Source organism: Asterias rubens, chromosome 4, assembly GCF_902459465.1.
Source record: "Asterias rubens chromosome 4, eAstRub1.3, whole genome shotgun sequence".
Taxonomy (NCBI): Eukaryota; Metazoa; Echinodermata; class Asteroidea; order Forcipulatida; family Asteriidae; genus Asterias; species Asterias rubens.
This window is the reverse complement of record NC_047065.1, coordinates 19221919-19245352: the sequence shown is the minus strand read 5'-3', so window position 1 is coordinate 19245352 and position 23434 is coordinate 19221919. Positions and strand designations below refer to the sequence as shown.

General features: G+C 38.2%; 1 protein-coding gene across 1 annotated transcript in view; it reads right to left on the bottom strand.

Moving 5' to 3' along the window:
* Nucleotides 1-9726: 9726 nt before the first annotated feature.
* LOC117289062 (GATOR complex protein WDR59-like) overlaps nucleotides 9727-23434 on the bottom strand; it is a 49617-nt gene continuing 35909 nt past the window's right edge. Inside the window, exons 17-24 of the mRNA XM_033769991.1 lie at nucleotides 22041-22195; nucleotides 21790-21871; nucleotides 19818-19930; nucleotides 17995-18124; nucleotides 13685-13851; nucleotides 12686-12828; nucleotides 12143-12259; nucleotides 9727-11531 (exon numbers count right to left, since the gene is read on the bottom strand). Of these exons, the coding sequence (XP_033625882.1) occupies nucleotides 11359-11531; nucleotides 12143-12259; nucleotides 12686-12828; nucleotides 13685-13851; nucleotides 17995-18124; nucleotides 19818-19930; nucleotides 21790-21871; nucleotides 22041-22195 (1080 nt within the window). The 3' untranslated portion in view covers nucleotides 9727-11358. The remainder of the gene's footprint in view (nucleotides 11532-12142; nucleotides 12260-12685; nucleotides 12829-13684; nucleotides 13852-17994; nucleotides 18125-19817; nucleotides 19931-21789; nucleotides 21872-22040; nucleotides 22196-23434) is intronic.

Here is a 23434-nt window from a genome sequence, read left to right as displayed (position 1 = left end):
CAATATTCTAAATGGTCACGGAATCCAAAGATATGACCCTACTTCCTAAAAACTATGCCATTCCAAGCAAAACTTTTTCAAGGGAAGTTTTCTACCATGACCATTTTTGTACCATGTAAGTTTTGTGCAAATCTGTGAGCATTTATATTTTCATTCTTACCAATGTTGTACACACCCTTTAACCATATATAAAACAGTACAATTATTTGTCAGTAGTCAAAGTCCACTTGTGAAAGAAAGAAATCAGCATGGCCAATCTTACATTTATTAAATTGTGTAAGTTTTAACTTTATTTGATACGCTGTCAGTGCAAAATCTGTTAGCACCCCCAAAGCGTGTGCAATGAGCATGTAATTCTAATATGGTTCTGTATACTAAATTTCCATAATATTGCGTCTAAACTGTGTTAAATTAAACTTTTTAACAAACAAATTCCTCTATGGAATGTACCTCTTAAAGTTATTGTTGGCAGCGATTGAAGTTGTGTTCAAGATTTTGCACTGTAAGGGCATACAACATTACAGGTTTTCACGTAAAATTAGAGACTTGTGATACTTGTTTACTTTCATTATTGTTTCACTGTCGATAAATTTGACCTTAAATACCGCTTTATTAAAGTCCTGTCATCACGGTGTGTACTGTAGGTGGGACTAATGGGTTGTTAAAACAACTTTTTAACTTTGCAAGTTGAGAAAAAAAATCTATTGAAGTTTGTTTAATAATGTTAAACAATTTTTGAGATTCAGTAGTTATTCAGCAGATTGTTCTCAAAGGAACTGATGGTTAACAAAGTTGCTTCAGTTGGAGTTGTGTTGGATTTGCAATAAATTTACAGTGACTAATTATAACAGAAGTATGTAAAAGACTAATTATTGGTATTGTCAGACTAATTGAAAGACTAAATAGTTGTGCTGCATGACTAATTAATTTTCTTGGATGACTAATTTAATTTCGTGTATTACCAATCTCCAGATCAATTAGTCATTTTAAACCATTTTCAAAGACAAACTATAATTTGTCATTTCAGTGTGTATTGACTAATCTTTTGATTGAGTGACCAATTAAAGATTAGTCAAATTAAACCATGTAAATGACTATTTTTTTTTTAGACAATTGACTAAGTGATGTTTTCAGTGTATGGTTTGGTTTCTTCTCTCACCTTACACTTCCATTTTGTCCCTGGATTACCTCTCTGTGGGGTGTCCCCCTTACAATTTAAACTGAAACTTCCTTTCTCGTCTTCTCTTAACATTATTTTGATTCTTGGAAGTCAATCAAAGTTCACTTTTCTGAGAGTCCTTGGCTGAGAGTCCTTCTTGTAGAACAAAATGTCACAATGTTCCCTTTCATTCTTAGTGACATAGCAAATAATATTGTTTAGGCCGAAATACAACAAAATTCATTCTTTAGAGAAGTAGACCAGACCACTCCCTCAAAATAGTAAGCCAGCCAAAGTGTGAAACTACACTATAATTACACATTATAGTATACTTGGATGGCATAGTTTGATGGCTGGCATCCATGCTAGATGTATGGATCATGGGCTCAGGAATACAATTAGGGTGGATGCCAAGCTTGATTTTGAATTGTAAGGTCATTTAGAGGTCAAAACGTCTAAAAAGTTAAAAAATCAATATATTCTAAACTTGTGTCAAATTATATCCATAAAATGTATTTTTCAAATGTTCTTAGCTATAGCTTAACCATAGCAGCTCCAAATACCTCTTGAACTACAAAACACTGCGTGGACAAAATGGGAGGCGAAAATGTTGATGCTTTGAAGACACGAACAGAAGATAAGAAGAACATTTCTAAAGGGCGCAAAAAAAAACTAGAAAATGTTTACAGCCGTTGCTAAAACTGGAGTCCTTTAAGATTTTGAGGGGGCGTCAAATTCCTCTACATTGAGTATTGGAGTTCCTTCCTCCATGGACAAAAAAATTATGTTCATTTTGGACGTTTACATTTGCATAATGAAGAAATATTACGAGTCAATTGAATGCAGCTTCACTGCAAACAAAATAAAGCCTCTGAATAATAAAACAAAAAATGAATAAGGGGGAACTGCTTCACCCGCGTTTCAAAATTTACCCGTGACGTCACGCGAAGCAGTATGATGTCATTACAGCAGCTGGATTTCGGAGGCTATATCCAGCACGACCGAATGAATCGAAGACTACACAAATTGTTATTGCTCGTTACTTCCTGGACACTCAGAATTGCGATGTTCGGGAAATAATTTGCTGTTTAGGCCTAGAGGTTGAAATAACAAATTGATTTATAAAACTTCATTCTAACCCCATCTTCCAGACCTACAAGCTGGGATCTTCCTCGTAAGGGGCCTGGGTCTAACTAGCTCAGTTGTCTTAGAACTGGCTGGGCTGAATACCTCGCTCCTCCATAGCATCGGAGCTATCAGCTTAAATCTGAGCAAGTGCAACCCACAAACCATCAACCACATCGTTCATGACTGCCCTGTCTTCAGACCACCATAAGGCGACCACATCGTTCATGACTGCCCTATCTTCAGACCACCATAAGGCGACCACATCGTTCATGACTGCCCTGTCTTCAGACCACCATAAGGCGAGCAGGGACTCAAAGACCTTGACTAGGATACCATCAGATGACTTCTTTTGAAACTACCAATTTACCTATCTATGCAATACAAGTTTCCAGTACTCTCTTAATGAAAAAGAGTATAAAAAAGCACTTTTTGAAGACCCAATATGAAGGATAACTCTTTTTCGAGTGGTCTTCCACTCTTTTAGATTGAATTTTGCATCTTTTTGAGTGATTTGTCACTCTGTCCTGGAGCGAATTAACCCCTCTAAAAGAGTGAAATAACCGCCACTCTTTTTGAAGAGCCGTATGGAGAACGGCTCGACTGTAAAGAGTGGTGTTTTTCACTCTTTTACATATAACTTGCAATAAGTATTCAAAATCAAATATAAGTTTTCGGTTGTCTTGCCCTCCTTGCCTGTCGTAAGTTTCAGTAAAAGCTCACTTTCCTCAACCCTTTCTCCAGAAGACCATCAGAGCATACTGATCGAAACGTCGAGTTTAAACCTACGGTTCTTTTCAGAACCTCGCCAGCTCATTTAGAGGAAATCAATACATACGACCTAACTATATCGTTTTTCCACCATTGCAACGTTTCAAATCCTGTACTTTTCCTACAAACCCGAAATAAACGGCATATGGCGTTATTACAGTTGAAACATATTATTAAGCTTATTATCTGGCTTTGTTTATTAAACAAAAGCTGCAGCTTAACACATTTGTCAACAATCATTACTCTAGGCCTATAGTGAAGACAGTGATTGCGTTTCTGAGAAATCTTCCTGATTATCTCTTGTTATAGGTTTCGTCAATTTGCAAGTACGTGATTTGTTTAGATGTCGGCTTGTCTGAGAAGCTGAAGATGTTTATAGCTCTCGTGTAACAATTATCTCGCCGCATGCATCGTGCAGTTCAGTTCGAAAACAATACCAGTTAATACATTATGGACCCCCCCCCCCCCGTTCCCCAATCCTATACGATTCATAGACAATTCTGCCTATTATTCATTGGGCCTATATTGTCGTGGTTGTATTTTTTTTAAAGGAACACGTTGCCTTGGATCGGTCGAGTTGGTCTTTGAAAAACGTTCTGTAACCGTTTGTTGTAAAATGTATATGGTTAGAAAGATATTGTATAAGTAGAATACAATGATCTACACAAACTATAACTGCGGTCGATGTCACAAAGGTCTATGGGATATTAAAAAACGTAGGCCTATGGCTAATCCTAGTCCTAACATAAGACTTAGTCTCAACTCTTTGTGAAATCCACATCTGCAACAATAAACTTAATGCTCATATAATGCTCCAAAGTTATGCATTTTTTTTTTTATGAATGTGTGCCAAGAAATGTGATATATACTTTTGTACATATTAATATAGGCCTAAAGCATCAATAAAAATACAGCAAGCTTTCAGAGTTAGCATCTCGACACGTGTTTGTCTTTTTGTTTGTAATCGTGACCATTCGATGTTATGTATCCTTCAACGTAAGTCCGCACCGGGATATACTGACACAATAATATAACAGTACTTCATGCGTGGCACGTTCGCAACGATCGAGGTCGAAAGGATTTACGATTAGATTGGGTGGAGCGATTCATTTCATTACATTTAAAAAAAATCACGACTTCTACAAATGTGGTAATTAACTATAAAATTTCTGTTTGTTGAATCGTTGCGGCACCCACTGCTACTAGGGTTAGGTCTAGGTGGTGATGCACTGCTCTATAATTGCAAAGGCCGTGGGTTCGAATCCCACCCAAGTAGTATGCCTGTGAACTAGTTTTCTTCACAGAGCTCGGTAAGGTATCGGGCTTCTGAGATATACAGTGCTAACACGTAAAAACAAAAACAAATATTCCATCTATTAAATAAGAAATGCTATAAATTATTGATTAAGCCGTAAACGCTCGGCTTTTCACTTACATTCTGACATTGGTGTATATTACCTCCCCCCCCCCCCCCCCCCCCCCTCTTCGTTATATTTCAACAGATGACCTTTAAAACCCAGGCAAACACTACTTCACGGTTGCGCTGCATTGCCTATCACACAACCTCGTAGTATTTACACTGTGTGTCGGCGTAACACCCGAGTCAATACGCGGTGTTTACACAGTGTCAGCGTGACACTATGGTCAACAGAACAGTATTTGCGCTGACTTGAAGGCAAGACTACACATCTATTATTTCCCCACTCGTCGCTCGAAACAGTAACCCATCCTGGAAATGTTGAGGGTATGTCAGCAAGAGTCATTAAGGACGCAATCGGGAACATTATTAATTCTCGGAATTGAATATTGCTCTGTCGAGTCAAACAAAACATAGAAACTGTGCTTTGGGATTGGGATCACAGGGTTGGGTTGGAATTAATTTAAAGACATGTATTTGGGATTGGCATGTTTTGTTTCAATCTTGAAGGTAACTGAGATTAGTCTCCAGAGAAACTTTCCGACTAAAATGTTGTCAAAAGTCGAGAAAGGAAATTATCGATGGCGAAACAGCATTATTTTGAAGACCGCAACAAAAATCACTTCAACCTTTAATTCAATTAGCGATGTCAAATTGAGTCAGATACGAAAAATTGTAAAATCCTGCAGTATCAATTCTAATGAAAATGTTATTGGTTGGTTGATTTGTACTGTTCTTTGTTTTGATAGCCACTGAATGGAAGCTAATAAAACTGATGATGCACAATCCCGTTCAGATTAAAGTGGTCTGGCGTACTTCGACCCTATCGATTTTCATCCAACAACCTAGTCCGTCACTGAACTGGCCTCCCACAAGCTTTTCCCGCTGCATATTAAATGAGCGTATCGATCCGAGGCCTTTGATTGGCTTAAAATCATTCAACAGGTGATGGAACGTGATAAACAAGACCTCATAGATTTCCTAATTTGGTTATGTTGTGTGTGTCGTTTGTCACGCGCGCGCTGTAGGGAATCTTTTAGCCAATCACATTCTTGCGCGTTCGGCGTTCTCATTTTGCCATTCTTATTCTAATTAAGGTTGTCATAGTCAATGATGTTGTTGGCAGTGGTGGATTTAGGGGCCATTCATAATTTTCAATGTTTTAAAATTTCGATTTCCTTTCCAAAGATTTTTGACCCACCCGCCCACCCCTAATTTCGATTATAAAAACATTGATTTGTTATGTGCAGTATTAAAAATAAATCTGCATGTGGTTTGCATTATGCATATTACTTGCATGGTACTTGTTCTCGTGTGCGCTGCATCATGGATGTTATTAATGCACGTTCGGGCCTAGCACCGGACCGCAGGCCCAGTTCTTTTAGCCCTGGGCTAAAACTTTTATCAACTTTTATTGTTACCGAAACCTGTGAAGACCAGTGCCATTCAACAAAGGCCAACTAACCCTTAGATTTTTCAACCCCCCTAAACAAATATTTTGTTTTAATCTGAAATTAACGGTATCGCCGCCCCCCAAAAAAACTTGCTCCCTGGGGAAGGAAAATATAGGCTAAATACAAAAATTTTGCAGAATTTTTTGTGTGGAGGATTTCTTTTCTTAAAAATGCATGAAAAATTTGTCCTGTTTACTTCACATTCACATGAGGTACACAGGAGATGTGAGAATATTTCCCCCAAGAATATTAATTTCCGGCTAAAATGATGTGCAAAATCCTCGGCTCATGACTTCTACCTCATGTGTTGAGTCTAGTTCTTATATATAACTCTATGGTCTATATGCACGTGGGGCGCCTTCAACAAATTTGCTAAACGGATTGGGACAAACTTGTGCGCAATTCGCGTTTTGCGCTTTGTCAAATTCGAATTATCAGCTGAATCTGGTGAGAGAGCAGAAGCGTGCGCAATCTGCAAATTCGCGCTCTGTTTGTATTCCAACCCAAGTTGATAATTCTAAAAAACTGCGCGCAATCTGAAGATTGTGCATTATTATATATTATTTTGTTTTCACTGTCCGGCCCTAAGCGTGAGAAAATGGTTGCGTTGCATGAAAAGCGTGAGACTTGCTTGGTCTGCAGTTGCTACCTCCATGGAAGGCAAGTCTAACGATCTTTCTTTTTCTGTTGTTTTTTTTTCCTTTTTTTTTTTTTTTTTTTTTCCAGATGCTTCTGACCCACCCACCCACTAATTCGAAAAGAAATCGAAATTTTAAAACATTGAAAATCATGAATGGCCCCTTAAGTTGGCCAATAGCAGTGAAACCTTTTGGTGAGCTCATAAATAATGATGTACTTTTAAATTTAAACTTGCTTCACCTCTACACCCAAAGCCCATAAAATTATTCGTCAACAAAAACAAGTCCCTAATTTGGATTTTACTGGGTGGGTGTATTTGTGGAGCTTAGCCATGCAAAAAGAATGTAACACTAATTGCTAGTAAAGGCCTCTCCCAAGGGTGAATTTGAGTCACTTATCTAAAGTCACGCCAAAGTGCAGCCTGGAGTTACGCAGCGCATTATGAGTTTAAAGGCACTGGACACCTTTCTTGGTGTATGTATCTCAACACACTATGCATACATAAAAACAGTGCAGATTTTGACTCAATTGGTCCTCGAAATTACAAGAGAATATCGAAACAAAAAACACCATGTGCACAATTTGTGTGCTTTCAGATGCCTATAAAAAGGCTTTAGGTCTGGAGTATACTGTTTAATATTTACTTGAGAAATGATCTCTTTCTCAAAAACTACGTTACTTCAGAGGGAGCCGCTTCTCAAACTGTTTTACTATCCAGTTCTCCGTTGCTCGTTAGTTAAGTAAGTTGTTATGCTAACAATTATTTTGAGTAATTACCAATATTGTCCAGTGTCTTTAAATGCTAGTTATATAATTATTAACTTGCCTGGTAACAGCGTCGTATAGCAGACTAAAAACAGCATAAAGTCTCTGGGTTGTGTTGTGGGAGAAATAGGGGTCGAGTTTGTCAAGCCGCCCCCAGGAAAAATTTCCCCAGGTTAAAGGGAAGGTACATGTTTGGTAATTACTTAAAACAAATATTAACTTAAAAACTGACTTGATCACGAGCATTGGAGAGCTGTTGGTGGTATACAACATTGTGGAAAACGACTCCCGGTGAAGTAACGTAGTTTTTTATAAAGAGGTAATTTTTCACTAAAATAATAAAATACTTCCATAGCTAGAAGTCTTTTATTCCTATCTGAAAGCACACATATTCGTCAAACAAGGGTGTTTTTTCTTTCATCATTTTCTCGCAACTTCGATGACCAAATTGAGCCCAAATTTTCACATGCTTGTTATGTTATGCTTATATAATGGGATACACCAAGTGAGGACACTGTTCTTTGACAATTACCAAACGTGTACAGTGCCTTTAACGATCAACAAACGGTATTTATTATCATATTGAACGATCCGCAAGCAGACCGCTGCTGAAAATCACGTTAATCCCAATGGTATAGCATCTCGGCCGCATGGGGTACTTTGTGTTAAGAGTAAATTCATTTTACTCCATTTTTCAAAGATCACATCGTACAGCCGATTCAAGCTGTCCTTTCACACGAAGCGCATTTTGCAATATGTTTACAAAAAATGAGAGAATTTCGCAAGGAATAATGGTTGTAAGTCGTGTGAAAAAGGACTTTGTAAAAAAAAAGACGAAACAATTATCACTTCTCTACAACACAGATGATATTCTCCACTCATCTTCCGATTCAGCTGATCAACCATTCGGTCTGAATCAAATAGTTTGATATGAACACTGTTTCAGTGACTTGTTCATCGCAAAGAGTAAGTTATCATCTTGTCGTCGTCCCCCCCCCCCCCCCCGACCCGTTTACTTCGCACCTTAAAGAGACACCACTTGATTTACAGACTTTATGAAATCTTAACAAACATTTTAACCTGACGACGGTGTAAATATTTCCTGCGTCGAGCCCAGTTCATACTTCCTATGAAATGCGAAGCGAATTATTACGTCAAAGCCCTGATAGTCGCACTGTGGACGTTGGGCAAGGGTTGCCCGACTAATTTGTGTCGTCAAAATTCGTATCGCATTTCGCGACCGCATTCGCAGTAAGTATGATTCGGGCTTTTTCTTTTTCATAAACGAGTATTGCATGATTGCATCGTAACACACGTCGGCAACGGATTGAGCGGATAGTCCGCAATGAAGGAATGACAGAAATGGGGTAAAGCTTTGCTAATTAATTGATGGTGACGCCCGTTCTATACGACTCGCACGTACGCCAACAGTTCCTCGAACAGAAGTTATAACTTTACACCCAAAGATATAACCAGTTTTGAGGTGAAGTCCAGTAGGCCTACACACTGAAAAGGAGCAATTACAGCTTTTAGGCCTACGTGCAGAAAACTGATCCAATTTGTTGAAGTCCTCAGATTGAACTCATTCACACATAAACAATAAGACCTCAGATTAACAATCAGACACATGAACTTGTACGGTAAACTAGAGTTGAAGAGAGAGAATAATGCCACAAAACAATCAGGCCTTTGATATTGTTATGACGCAAAGGTGGGGAAGAGTTTTCCTCGAACTACTTTCCAAGTCTGTTATTTACAACCAAGCGATTCATAGAAATATTTTTCTTGATATCTTAAATAAACCATCAATACAGATACCGCGCTTTACTGTGCACACACAGCTCGTATACCGCGTCAAAAGGTTATGGCCTATCTCGACCGGAGGGTGTGCGCCTTTTCCGTGAATTTCCAATCTATATCGGTTTCATGGTTTATCAAACATTTGAACTTGCTGAAGGGCGAGAGGAAGTTGACGGGTCGAGCTCCATTTTTAAACCACTGTTTGATCACGAACAGTTGTGCAGTATGCACATCCATGCAACCAATTCACCTATATACAGCTTTTACGGTAACGCATGTAGGCCAACTGAATCCAAACAAAATCCAGTGAAAATTTTCTTTTTTTTAATAGTTTTTAGGGGACGCCCTTATCTTTGCCTGTTTGCTTGTTGTTGTGGTTAACTTAGTTGTTTGTCTTTTCCTTGATTTTATTGGGTAATGAATTGGTTTTTCATAGTATTTTTAATTTTTCTTTGCTGTTTACAAATTTGTAATACAAAAATGGTTTGTAATTGCTGTTTCAACTCAATGTCAGTTGGAGAATGACGATAAGTAGTAAATTGAGCTGTTTTTACGACTTTATTATAGAAATGACAATGACAGGAAAGCAACCAAAATATGATAATTATATGTTTGCATAATGTAATTTTATTGCTCTTGCAAAAGATAGTAATTTCACATAATTGTAAAAAATAAACTTGATAAGATATTTTATTGTGTATATGCACATAACATTGTTCATAATAATTATGGCCATTGGCCAACAGAGTACTATAAATTGTATACAATATATTATATCAACATAATTTCAGAAAGGTTAATCCAAAAGTAAATTGGTGAAATCATCAGTAGACCTTTGGTTCTCAAAGAGCATAATACACAAGACAGATTCAGTTGGCGTGACTGTCATTCCTTCTTATAACCTGTTTAATCTGTGGTCAAAGCCATGACCTGGTAATATTTTAAAGGCTCTGGACACTATTGGTAATTACTCCAAATAAGTGTTAACTTAAAACCTTACCTGATATCGAGCAATAGAGAGCTATTCATAAACAATGAGAGAAACATATTGTACAACAGGAATGTTTGTCTTTAATTTGTATTTGTAACTACAATGACCAATCGAGTCCAAAGCTTGCTATTTAATGCATATGTTGCGATATTCTAAGATAGAATACTGGTCTTTGACAAATTCCGAATATGTCCAGTGCCTTTAAGATTTTCAAACTTTGAATGAGAGTTACCAAAACAGCGCACCGAACGGATAAGACTGAATTACCTTGATTACTCACCGAAGCCTTTGAGTTATCAAAACAATAACCATGGCTTTGATCATTACCCCCAGGTTATCCAAAGTCATTACAAATTATTCCTTGAGAAAACAAATCTCAGCTTAACTCAGGGAATTAAGTTCAACCTCTACTATAATTTGATTGCCCCAATGGTGTTCAATCACACCACAAACCACATATATATTGATTGTGACTGGTAATTAGCTGTTGTTCACTTAGCATAACAGTTGAGTGGAGTCTTGGCCGGTAATCTGATTTTACTAAGCAAGGATTTTTTGCTTAAGCTTGCTTTTGCTTTGGTTTTCAGTGCCATTATTAAAGTAGATAACTCTTTTGGAACCAATTTAGTTTTACAATAACGCAATCAAAGAGCTGCTAAGTAGAAAGCAATTACACAAGTTTGGATGCCCAACTAGTGGAGTGTGGTCGGCGGGCGGTTTAGTGCATGTGATGTAAGCTCTGGCAGTTGGGTCGTCAGGGTGTTCAAATCTCGGTCTTGACACTTGTGTCCTTGAGCAAGACACTTAACTATAATTGCCTCTCTTCACCAAGGGGTAAATGGATACCTGTGAAGGCAGAGATGGTTCTTGTGATTGACTTACAGCTTGGTGCACTACATCTTTAGCACCACAAACTGTATAATCCCCAGGGAGCTGAGATGGTTTAAGGGATGAAATAAATGGCTAAGTGACCAGGACAGAAGTTGTTCAAGCGCCATGCACATCTAAATTAGCGGATGTTGGCGCTTTAAATACCCACAATGATTTTAATGCAGTGGGTTATGAGTTACATGTATCATACAGCCACCTGCCTCAAATCTCTGGCTTATCCCCCCCCCCTGGCTTAAACTCATCAAATGGAAGTGTGAAACATTCATGTTTTCTTGGAAAGACCTCAGGGTCGTTCACCATGGGAACAAGGTTGAAAATCTTACATCCTCCTTCTCATGGCCGAGTATCACCTGCTCATGAGTGCATCTTGAGGTAGTGGACTATTTTCACACGCTTGTTTGCTATTGGTCTGGCATAGGCAGCCACAGCCAGTCGGGCAGACGGTCTCCGTCTTGAACCATTGTAACATGTGAGTGGTATGGCCGCCATGGCCACACGCTAGACAGAAACTGGAAGAACCTGTAGGATAAAAGCGGGATATATAATTTTTTTTAAATACCCCAGACAGCTAGAATTGTTTAAACATAGGCATGGCACGCAAGCTTGTAGCTGGCTGCACGCAATGCACTACATATACCAGTAATCAATTTACAATTACATGTATAAGTGCGCGAGTGTGTATTATAGCAGTTGAGCGTCGTGTGCATGAGATCATGACAAGAACTGAAAATGTACAACAAATGTAAGATAGTTTTTCCAAAATGTTTATGCTTTTTAACAAAGGGTAATTATGAATGGGAATAACAGAGTGGTGACCTGGTCTTGAACATCAGGGTCGTAGCCATGCGATAAAGGACCTAGCTTCTGCCCCGTCCTTTATTGCATGGCTACGACCCAGCAAGGTTTTAAACGAAAGTTCAAGACAGAGTGACCACTCTTTAATTCCCAGAGTAAAAACCTTTGTTTTGCGACTTTACCTCATCACAACTAACTGCTTAAATGGAGTGTGACATTCCTTTAACCCCTAAAGGTAGAGCCATTCTTTAGAAAACTAAATTGATATCAGAAATATTATTATTTTGAGTACTGCTTGGTCTAGTAAATAAATATCAAAATACTAAACTATCTACCTTTGACTGCCGTATGGCATAAAGCACACTGGAAGCTGTAACTCCTACAGTGTTCACACTGTACCTTGTACGATCGCCTTTGACATTTCTGGCAGACCACACCAAAATCAGAAAACGCTGGGGAAAAAAAAGAAGAACAAAACAATTTAAAAAAATCAAGATTAACCCATTTGCTGATAATTTGGAACAAAGAAAACTTTGGTAGAGCAGGATTTGAACCAATACACTGCAGATTAACGTCCCTGTCGTCTACAAACTGAGCTATCAAGCCCAGTGTTGAAGGAGTCTCTATATTTTGAGAAAGAGGTAACTTCTCAGTCATTATTTGAATCTGAGAAAAGACTTCAGGCCTGCAGCCTTTCTCAGGTGTCGTACACAAGTTTGTGACACAAGGGTGTTTTTCTTTCAGTATTTTATTGCAACTTCGATGACCCATTGGGCCCAAATTTTCACAGAGTTGTTAAATGCCTAGGTTGGAATACACCAAGTGAGAAAACTGGTCTTTGACAATTACCAAAGGTGTCCAGTGAATTCTCTACTTACACAGATCATTGTTGGTGAATGAAGGGCAAGAAATGTAACTGACAACTTGTGCTCTTTCTTGGAGCAATCTCCATCGATACAAGATGTCTGCATAGCTCTTCTTGAAGGCATCAAACTGCACAGACAGCAAGGGCTCAAGTAATCTGTAGGATGCCAAAGCATTGTCAATGGTAGATTTGCATCTGGGATATTTTTATATATTTTGTATTATACTTTATATTTATTCATTGATAACAAACAGGGTTAACTGCCAATAACAGATATAAATGAGAAATAATAACAAGAAGTAAGAAAGTACTGAAAACATTCACTAAACTAACAATTTAAATGTTTAAGAAAACCCCACTTTTTTATATATCCATGTATAACCGCGTAATATATAACCACGTACAAATTATATATAATTAAAACAAACCCCCAAAGATAAAACATGGAAAAAAATCATTTATATGCAAATTAACCTTTAGGGTGCACTAAGTACAAAAAAATCCACATCAATAACCAAAAAAGAAAAAGAAAATGGATATGAAATGATATGATACAGAATATTTTTTATATATGGATTAAAACCAAATCATATTCATAAACAGGGACCTATTTCATTGAACTCACAAAGAATGTCGCTAAGCATATTTAGTTTTTTTCCTTTTTAGAGTATGTCACCAGCTGAACCAATGATTGAACTTGGCCACAATTCTTAGAGCTGCTAGGCAGTATTTACTGCTTAGCAAATTTCAATGCTGAGCAAAAACTGGGATCTAGATACAGCAATGGAAACTCAATAAAGCTTTGGCTGGTTATCTGTTTTAGTTAATGTAAGCACGATTTGCCTGTGCTTATCACTGATGTACATGTATATTAAATAACAAAACTGTGAAAATTTGGGCTGATAAATCTGTTGGAAGAGTCAAGAGAAAGTAGTGCAAAACCGTGCAAACCACACAAACGACTCAAAGCAAGTGAGTTAAGTCTAAACTGGCCAAACAAACCACTACTCACTGAGTGCTGAGTGTGTGTTGCTCCTTCTCAATCTGTTCTGGATCTCGGTTCTCACCAAAGCGATAATCATCCGGTGAATCGGAGAAACTCAACTGTTGATGAGAAGAACCTGCTCCGTCGGACCACTTACTAGTGAAGATCGGATCGTTCGGGTCCGTCACGAGATACTAGCGGATCAAGTAAAGAAACCAACTTGAGTAATCAATTCAATAAGTGTACTTATAATTTAAATAATAATAAAAAGTTCTTATATAGCATATTTCACAATAACATTAGTGCCCTGCCTGGTCATTGTGTCAATAATAATAATAACAATAATATTATCAAAGTCTTATATAGCGCATGTATCTACCAACAAGGTACTCAAGACGCTGAGTATATACAAACTTTCAAAAAGATAGGTGATTGCAGTGATGGATTCTGAGACCCAGATATGTAGCACTTATAAGGGTTTACAAGGTGCTACAACCAGGAACACCGAGGCGAACCCTTTCTACTTTCGATAAGTGCACTGGGTTCTTTTACATGCGTTACACAACACATGCGACCATCGGCTTTACATCCCATCCAAAGGCAAAGCAATGGTAAAGTGCTTAGGGACACAAGTGTCATGGCTGGGGATTCGGACCCAAACTCTGCTGATCAGAAACACCAGAGTTTGAATTCGGTGCTCTTAACCGCTCGGCCACGACACTTCCACAATAACATTCCTTCAATCATTCTCACAGCATGGGCAACCGTAGCGCTCTAAAAGCTTTTTCATGAACAATATTAACCACTGCCCTCGCAATTACCCATTTATACCCCTGGGTGAACATGGTGAAGAGAAGCAATTATAGTAAAATATCTTGCTCAGGGACATGTCATTACAGGTACATGTAGTATTCATCTATTTGTTTATTATTTGCCAAAAATAGTTCATGACCTGGGCCCAATTTCATGGCTCTGCTTACCGCCGAATTCTGCGCTCACGAACACGATTCCCCGCTTACATGTACGTGCATGCGCCGAAGTTCTGCGCTAGCCTTGTAAGCGTAGAATGCCTAGTAGCGTGAAGTACTCACGAGCAGAAGCTAAAATTTGCCGCTAACTCGTGAAATACGCTTGCCGTAAGCACACAGTTCCCTGCTTCTGTAAGCGCCGATTCTGTGCTTACGGTAAGCACAGCCATGAAATTGGGCCCAGATGTTTCGATCGAAGGCTAAATGACAACAACACATACACACACAGGTTTACAACGGTAACACTTGTAACACTGTATAACATTCCCTGGTAGACAAATAGGGTTCTCTTCATGCAGAGTATCTGCCCAATACAAACAAAAAATTTAGCTATACAAAGAAAAAGTTTGTATTTAAATAAAATGTTTATAATTTCACACAAAAATAAACCATACAGAATGATCCAGGGGTCGATTTACACAAAGAGTTTAGACTAGTCCTAACTTAGGGCTAGTCCTAACTTAGGGAATAATAAAAACGTATAGCTCATCCTAAGACTAGTGTTAACACTTTGTGAAATCCACCCCAGAACACCTGAATAACAAACATTCTAAAGACCTTGTTTCCGTTCAGCATGCTTTGACCAAACATCATCAATTTTGATCCAGAATGCACCGGTGTTCAGAAAACCTGGGCAGAACCATGATAATCCTGGAAATGTTTTTCCCCAAAATCCCTACAATAAAAAAATCGTTAGTTCACCTCCTTCGCCACAATTGCTGTCAACAAGTCAATAAATAATCTTTGACAATACCCAATTTGGAAAAAAATATTTATAATCAACGCATGACAGGCGAAAGTCATGGCTGGGGGAACTTATGAACTGCCTAATTGCTTCATTAACTTGTTCCCAAGGGCAACCATTAAAATAATGTAATCACTAACTGTGTTAATAATGCTCGCTTGTAATTTGTCACACTTCAGTCGTTGTGATGCGGCACATGGCCTGATTTGTTGCTTAGGTAACCTGGACTAGGATAACACCTAGCAACAGTGACATAAGAAATGCAACATTAAAGCATTTATTGGTTTTTATTTCATTTATCATTCTTGTTGTGAAGTCCAGGATTCTCAGAAAAGCGAACTTAGTCATTGAACTTAGTAACTTAGTCACTGTCACTGCATTACTGTTTCAAGAACCCAATGAAAAAAAAAGGCAAAGGAAAGAAGTGTCATTATTAGATGTGGGAGGAAAACTCTAGAGAATCGTTCAGGCCCAATTTCATGGCCCTGCTTACCACCAAATTCTACTTTAAAGCCATTGGACACTTTCGGTAAACAGTATTGTCCAAAGGCCCACATTTTATGTATCACAACTTATACATGTATATAAAATAACAAACCTGTGAAAATTTAGGCTCAATCGGTCATTGGAGTCAAGAGAAAATAACGAGAAAAACCCACCCTTGTTTCTGCACGTTTCGCCATGTCACGACATGTGTTTGAAATAAATACAGAATTTTCGATATCGAGAATTGGAAATTGTTTTAATGTTTTCTCAAAAAGTAAAGCATTTCATGGAATGATATTTGAAGAGAAGTCTTTCACCATTACCTTCTGTAACCCCTGTAAGTTGTTTGTAAAAGTGTCCAATGGCTTTACTGATCACCATTCTCCATTCGCACAGCAAGCGCCAAATTTCTGCGCTAGCTGTGTATAAAGCAAAGATCGCCTAGTAACGTGGAGTACGCATGCGCACAAACAAAAATTCCCACGTTACCCCCGAAAACAAATTCCAAAGTGTCCCCTATGGGATTCGAACTGGGGTCCTAGTGGAAGGCAAGGATTGATACCACTGCGTGAAATCTTACAGATAGGGTCATACTTTGGCAATAGCCCGACCATACTTGAGTAATTGATATCCGGAATACTAACTGTTATAAAGATAGTAATGTAATGGTAGTAAGCGTCCTGTGAAATTATTTCCCTCTAAAATGCCCTCATTTATTAGAAGTCAAGAAAAACATTTGAAATTTTGAGAAACCATTTATGTATGAATCATTTCTCAGATTTCCGAGGGTTGGTGTCCGTTGGCGTATGCTGCTGCCAGAGATGATGTGGCTGGTACCCGCTGCCAACATCGCTAAACTTGTGATTCTGTATGTTCTTGTAAAAATACTGTGACAGTTTTTTCAGCAAGTAGGCACTGTATTCTGCACATACTACTTGTATTGTATCCTTTCTTTATATATGTGCATAAAAATCAGATTAGTGGTGACAAAAAACAATCCTCAACGCTAGATAAGTAGATCAAAGACCAATATTTCTTTAAATAATGATACTACTGTATACTGGATTCATCATTGTGCATGAGTAGACATTGTGATAATGTTTCCAAAGGAGCTCTCATGGCTATTAGGAAAATATCACAAATTCGCCGCTACCTGGATGAAGCAACTACTCTTCGTCTTGTTCATGCCTTCGTCACTACTAGACTTGATTCCTGCAATTCACTTCTGTATGGACTCCCCGATAAAGATCTTGCTAAATTCAACGTGTACAGAACACTGCTGCTCGCCTCGTTTCTTGTCTGCCTGGTTCTCACCATATTACACCTGTACTAATGCAATTGCATTGGCTCCCAGTTAAGTTTCGAACAGTTTACAAAATTCTTCTGTTAACTTTCAAGGCTCAAACATGTCAATCTCCTGCTTATTTATCTGAACTTGTTCATCATTATTCCCCTACTCGGACTTTACGATCATCTCAACAGTCACTGCTTTCTGCTACTAGAGCTTCTTCCATTTTTTATGGCCACAGATCTTTTTCTTACGCCGCACCGTTTCTTTGGAATAGTCTTCCTGTGCATATTCGCCAAGCTAATACTTTACAATGTATTAAGTCCTTGTTGAAAACTCATTTGTTTAAAGCTTCTTTTTTGTAATTTGCCTATTTGTATCTTGTATCTTTCTCTAATTGTTTATTTTATTGTTTCTTTAATGCGCTTAGAGGCTTTTGCATTAGGCGCTTTACAAATGTCTTATTATTATTATTATTATTATAACATCTTTATTTAACAACCACCTTCCAACCAGGTAGTAGTTAAAAAGCAGTGACAGTTCTTTTTAGAACTGAGAAGTGTCCTGTTTCTGAAATTCTTCTCCGGGGTAGTCGAGTATAAAGCTAGTCAGTTCTCTAAAGAACATAATCTACCTGGCAAGTAGATACACACATGGTGTTACTGCAAACCAAATATATATTGACCACGCAATGCCTCAAATCCTAGATAAAATAACAGCTACTAAAGTTTTGATGGGCACAAACAAAAAATGGCTGAACTCGGAGGGAAGATTTTTGAGGTAAACTTACGCTTTTGAAAGATTTGATATTCTTATCCACTCCATTCATGAGCTGGTTTGATCTCCTTGAGATGGATCCAAACGTACAGCATAACATGGCTAGAGTCTGTATGTCATGTATACTACTGTAGTGATCCAACCTAGAGAGACAATCAAAAATACATCACATTGATTCATTAGTCTTGATCGACACACATCGATGTCAATGGGTAAAACCAATAGAGTATGGAAATAAATGTATTTTTGAATTAAATTGAATTGAAAAAGGTAAGCACACGTAAAAGTTATACATGTTGAAAATGGTTAATTGCCGAACATAGGAAGACAGTCGGTGTTTAATCTAAAAGCCTCCAAGGTATGGTATTTTGAAGAATCATGTTGGAATCTGAGTGTCTGTCCTTTGTACGGTCTTTAAGAGCCTGTCAAACACAATGACGCACAACAAAGAAACGATGAACATTTTGTTACACCCCAAAAAACTAGGATGTGGCAAACACAAACGAAGCACCAAGCACTAATGATGAACAACACACCATTGGTGTGCTAACACTAATATAGACCTTTATCACGGCGTGGTCAACTTGATTTTGCTCCATTCCAACTCATTGTAACCAAACTGAGGCTGGGCAAAATAATAGTCTGGTGACATGCTCAATGAATGTTAGCCATAACCATTACTGTTATGGAAACAGGGACCTGACCATGATGGTGACAGCGTAATAAAAGTCTATACGAAAATTCCTAACCCCGATGCAACTTTAACATCTACATGTACTAAATCGTTGCAGTACCCACTGCTAAAACAGGATTCGAACTGCCTCTAGCTACCGGGCAATCTCGGTGGTCTAGTTGGTACAGTTAGACACTGCTCTAGAATTGCAAGGGTCATGGGTTTGAATCCCACCCGAGTAATATGCCTGTGATTTTAATTTCATAGAGCTTGGGAGGTACTGAGTATACAGTGCTAATATACATCTGTGTATATGGGTAAAACCAATGTGAATAGTCAGTGACATAGTTATTGTAACTGGAGGTGATTGTGTCAGTAGGGTGAGGGTTGGGGCTACAATGTGGGTGGAGGGCATAGAGTTATATATAAGAACTAGAGGGCGCACTGGTGATGCTGCTTGCACAAACGCGACGGGACCGCAAGATGACAAGCGCGCCATTCTGTACGCGCGTTCAATATGAAATACACGTTTGAGGTTTTTTTATTGAACGCTCACGCGATGCTGTTTGTTCAACTTACAAAATGGCCGCACAAACACATGCTGTGGGATGGCTGTTTTGTCAACTTAGAAAATGGTCGCCTGCGCACATGCTGGGGCGCGTATATAGGCCAGTGCGCCCTCAAGTTCTTATAAATAACTCTATGGTGGAGGGCAAGGTAAAGGAAAGGCAAAGGTGGGGGAGGGGTTTCAGGTGAGAGTTAAGGTTAGGGTGAGGACAACGGTGTTTCTTTAAAGACACTGGACACTATTGGTTATTGTCAAAGACCAGTCTTCTCACTTGGTGTGTCTCAACTATGAATAAAATAACAAACCTGTGCAAATTTGAGCTCAATTGGTTGAGATAAAAATGAAAGCAAAAGTACTCTTGTCACACAAAGTTGTGTGCTTTCAGATGCTTTATTTCGAGATCAAATTCGTGAAAAACTACTTCTTTCTCGAAAACTACATCACTTCAGAGGGAGCCATTACTAGCAATGTTTTATACTATCAACAGCTATCCATGACAGTTACCAAGTAGGTTTTTATGCTAACAATTATTTTGAGTAAATACCAATAATGTCCTCTGCCTTTAATGTACCCCGAGAGTCATTTTTCTCTTTACAATGTCTGTAGTAACTGTCTTCCAAACGGATGTTGAGCCCACGGTATTTCATCATCAGGAACAGACGACGGTTTTAATTCATTGCTCGTGGATAACGCTACTAATGACCAGACCTATACATCAAATAAATACAAGAAAATATCGTGTCAGCTTCTTAAAAACCTACACTCAGAACATCTTAGCTTTATGCCTAGTTCTCCTACTCCTTGAAAAAAAAAATGCTAAAAGATTAAAACTTGTCCACACAAAGTTGTACTGTCAATATTCCTTCTAATATACTTCACCTAAACTATGGAACTCCCTTCCCAACAATGTCAAAGACTGTATCATGCTAGAATAATTTAAATCTGAACTTTAAACCAATCTCTGTAGTATATTGATAATTGGATAGAGAATTTACTACTTCACTCTTGCCCACATGTATATCAAAAATGGTAGGCTACATGAAAAGGTATCTAATTGTCAAAGTTTCTCTTTATAATGTTTAGCATTCATCATTCATTGTAAAGCTTACATGAAATATTATTACTTTTAATAATTATTTTACAAAAACAGCACAACATTTTGCAATAAATAGATAAATGCAACATAATAAGAAACATGATAAAAGAGCAAGAAATCAAAACATAGTTCAAACAAAACAATAATACAAAATGAATTTACACACAAAATTAATCATGCACATCTTTAAAATGGTTAATACAACAATAAATACAGAGAATGAACAACAATCATATTTAATGCAGGTTTTAACAGTGAGTTACATTAAACTGAGCTTCACCATTTTTATCGTCAGTTTGGGTCAAAGTTGACGTACTTTCTTTATACAGCTTTACTTGGTAGTTGGAACATCAAACACAAGCATTTTACAGGCAACATGTGTACAAATGTACCAGCTAAAATAAATTATGATCACATTAATCTAGCAGCACATACGAACTGTATAGAATGTATACTATTTAATTTTACCAACCCACTGATTATTTAAAGCACTGTATACATGTACTTAGTATAAACAAGCAATGTACAATCAGTTCTTTCCCAAAGTCCTGTGAAAATAATCCACAGGTATATTACAAGAGGGTTTTTTGTTTCTTATTTTTTATTTCAAGATGGCCGCCATTCTTTGTTAAAATGTCAAATATCCATTGTTTTTTCTACTGCTGAAATACACAAAACATAAATGAAAGAATTTAGTCGACAGTCGAGGTATTCAGACAAGACATTCAGATTGTTTTTGCTGAGATCATTAAAAATAACCCTATTTAAAAAAAAAAAAAAAAATGTGCATAAAAAAACAAAATAAAAAATTTAATAAAAAAGAGGCGGCCTGTAAAAAGGAAGCGGGCGGGGACGCTAAACATGTTTCTTTGTTTACTTGGCCTTAGTTTGATACGGTACTGTACATTTAATAGGAATTAAACTACCAGTGAACTTGCGGGTTAATTTTGTTTCTACTTGTGTTTTTGTGTGAAGTGTTCATAGGTTTTTTTCTGTGGAAGAGCAGCTGTACTCTTTGAAACCACAAAACCACAATGGGGCTTGTCCAAGCTGATACACTTCTCCCAATAGAGATATTGACCCATTTCACCTGACGTCATCATCAGAAAAATCTTGAATGCGCCATACTGGTGGGCAATTTCACTGTGCGTTTTCATATGGATAGAGTATGCTGTGCGTTATGCAGTGAAGTGCGCATTTTAGGCGACGCGGCGTTAATACACGTAACCTAACTTGCCCACCAACATAGTGAGCGTGGCACCAGTCCCCGCCTGTGACGTGCGTGCAAGGGGTCAATACAGGGGGTTGAACAATTTCATGGTAAAGCAAAATATTGAGCAGCAACCAGGAAATTATGGTTTGCATGACGCATCACTTACAGGTAGACCGAAACAGATTTTTGATTGTGGAGAGAGAGGAAATCTGGAATAAAGATTGCTATTGCTTGACTAGACGTGTCCTAGGCACTTACCTGTACTAGATCAGACCGACCAACCTTAGCAGCAGCCTTGGCATTCAGGCTGCACATCAGAGGAATGTTGTTTGGGATAAACCTAAGAAAAAAACAATTTGAGACATTTCTAAGAGTGATTTACATAAAATGCTTACAATGCCAGCAACTGTTTTCTGAGCCAAAAATCAAATCAAGTCTGTAATGTTCCTTTAAAATCGTTTGAGGTCTAACAGTAACTGTTTTCTTTTTCCTTTCTAATTGGTACTCACTGATATGTCTCTGCTAGTTGCTGATGGACAGGGGTTAAACCCACAGCGCTGTAGAGAACCACCACACTGCTGGCAGAGTTGCTCGTATTTGAGGTTTTAGACGACAGGGCAGCATCAGAGCCTCTCTTGCGATGTTTACCTACACGGCGCAGTTTCTGTTATCAAAGAAAGACACTAGTAAAAATTTGACAACATAGAGTTGTTATGTAAGTTAATTGTTACTATAAGCTTTAACAAGACCTCTTATCAGCTCTCTAATTTGGAGCCTAACCAAACACCCAACCATCAGAACACTCTCATCTGCTCACAACCGGACTTTCTCCTTATTTGCTCCGCGAATATAGAACAACCTCCCAGTCTGCATCAGAACTTATAACTCTTTGCCATTGTTCAAAAAATCTTTCAAAACTCACTTGTATCAGATGTAATTTCTTGTATTTATAGTTCCATTGGTCTTGCTCTTTCCAGCGCTTTGATCTTTATGACAAGGCGCTTTATAAATATTTATTTGTACATGTATGTATGTATGTATGTATGTATCTTGTATTGGTGCAATAGTAACCAGTTAGCACAGAATACATTAGTAAGCAGGTATTGAAGAAGAACTCTCTAGTAAGCACGTTTTGGGGTGTCAAGGCCATGCGGATATAAGAACACCTGACCCAAGCTCAGGTGTTCATACATGTAGTCATTCTCTGGAAACCAACTCTTGGCACAGGAGACAAGGAAAATTAAAAATGTCATGCACCAGGGTGCTGCAAAAGGACGTGCTGCAAAAGGACACTGGTGTAGAATCAACAGACGAACTGGCCACCCTCATGCAAGACCAAATTACTTGAAAAGGCCAAACTGTGAGCCACCGAGTGTGTGAGGGAGAGTGTGGGTTCGAGTCCCAATCGTGACACTTAAGCAATACACTTAACCATAGTTGCTGTCCCTTTGGATGGAACGTAAAAGTGGAAGTCATGTGTGTTGTGTAACGCACATAAAAGAACCAAGTGCACATATCGTAAAGAGAAGGGATTTGCCATGGTGTTCCTGGTTTGATTGACTGCATATTTTGCACCAGCACGTTGTAAACCATTACATGGTGTTTTGTACAGGACTAAGTCCCATATTCAAAAGCCCACTCCACATTAGCCTTGATTGCGTTACAGGCTGTATACTCCCTAGGGAGATGAGATGGTTTAGGGAATGATTTAAGGCCCAGTGACCAGGGGTAATAATGTGAAGCACCATGAGCGTCACTGCCTGAAGGACCTAAGCGCTATATAAAAAGCCACTATTATTATATGCCTGGAATTAAACAAGTTTACAAAAAAGCTGTAGCCTGAAGGCCTTCAATCATGTCCATTCCAATATCCCTGGCCATATATTGAAAATCTATAATTATT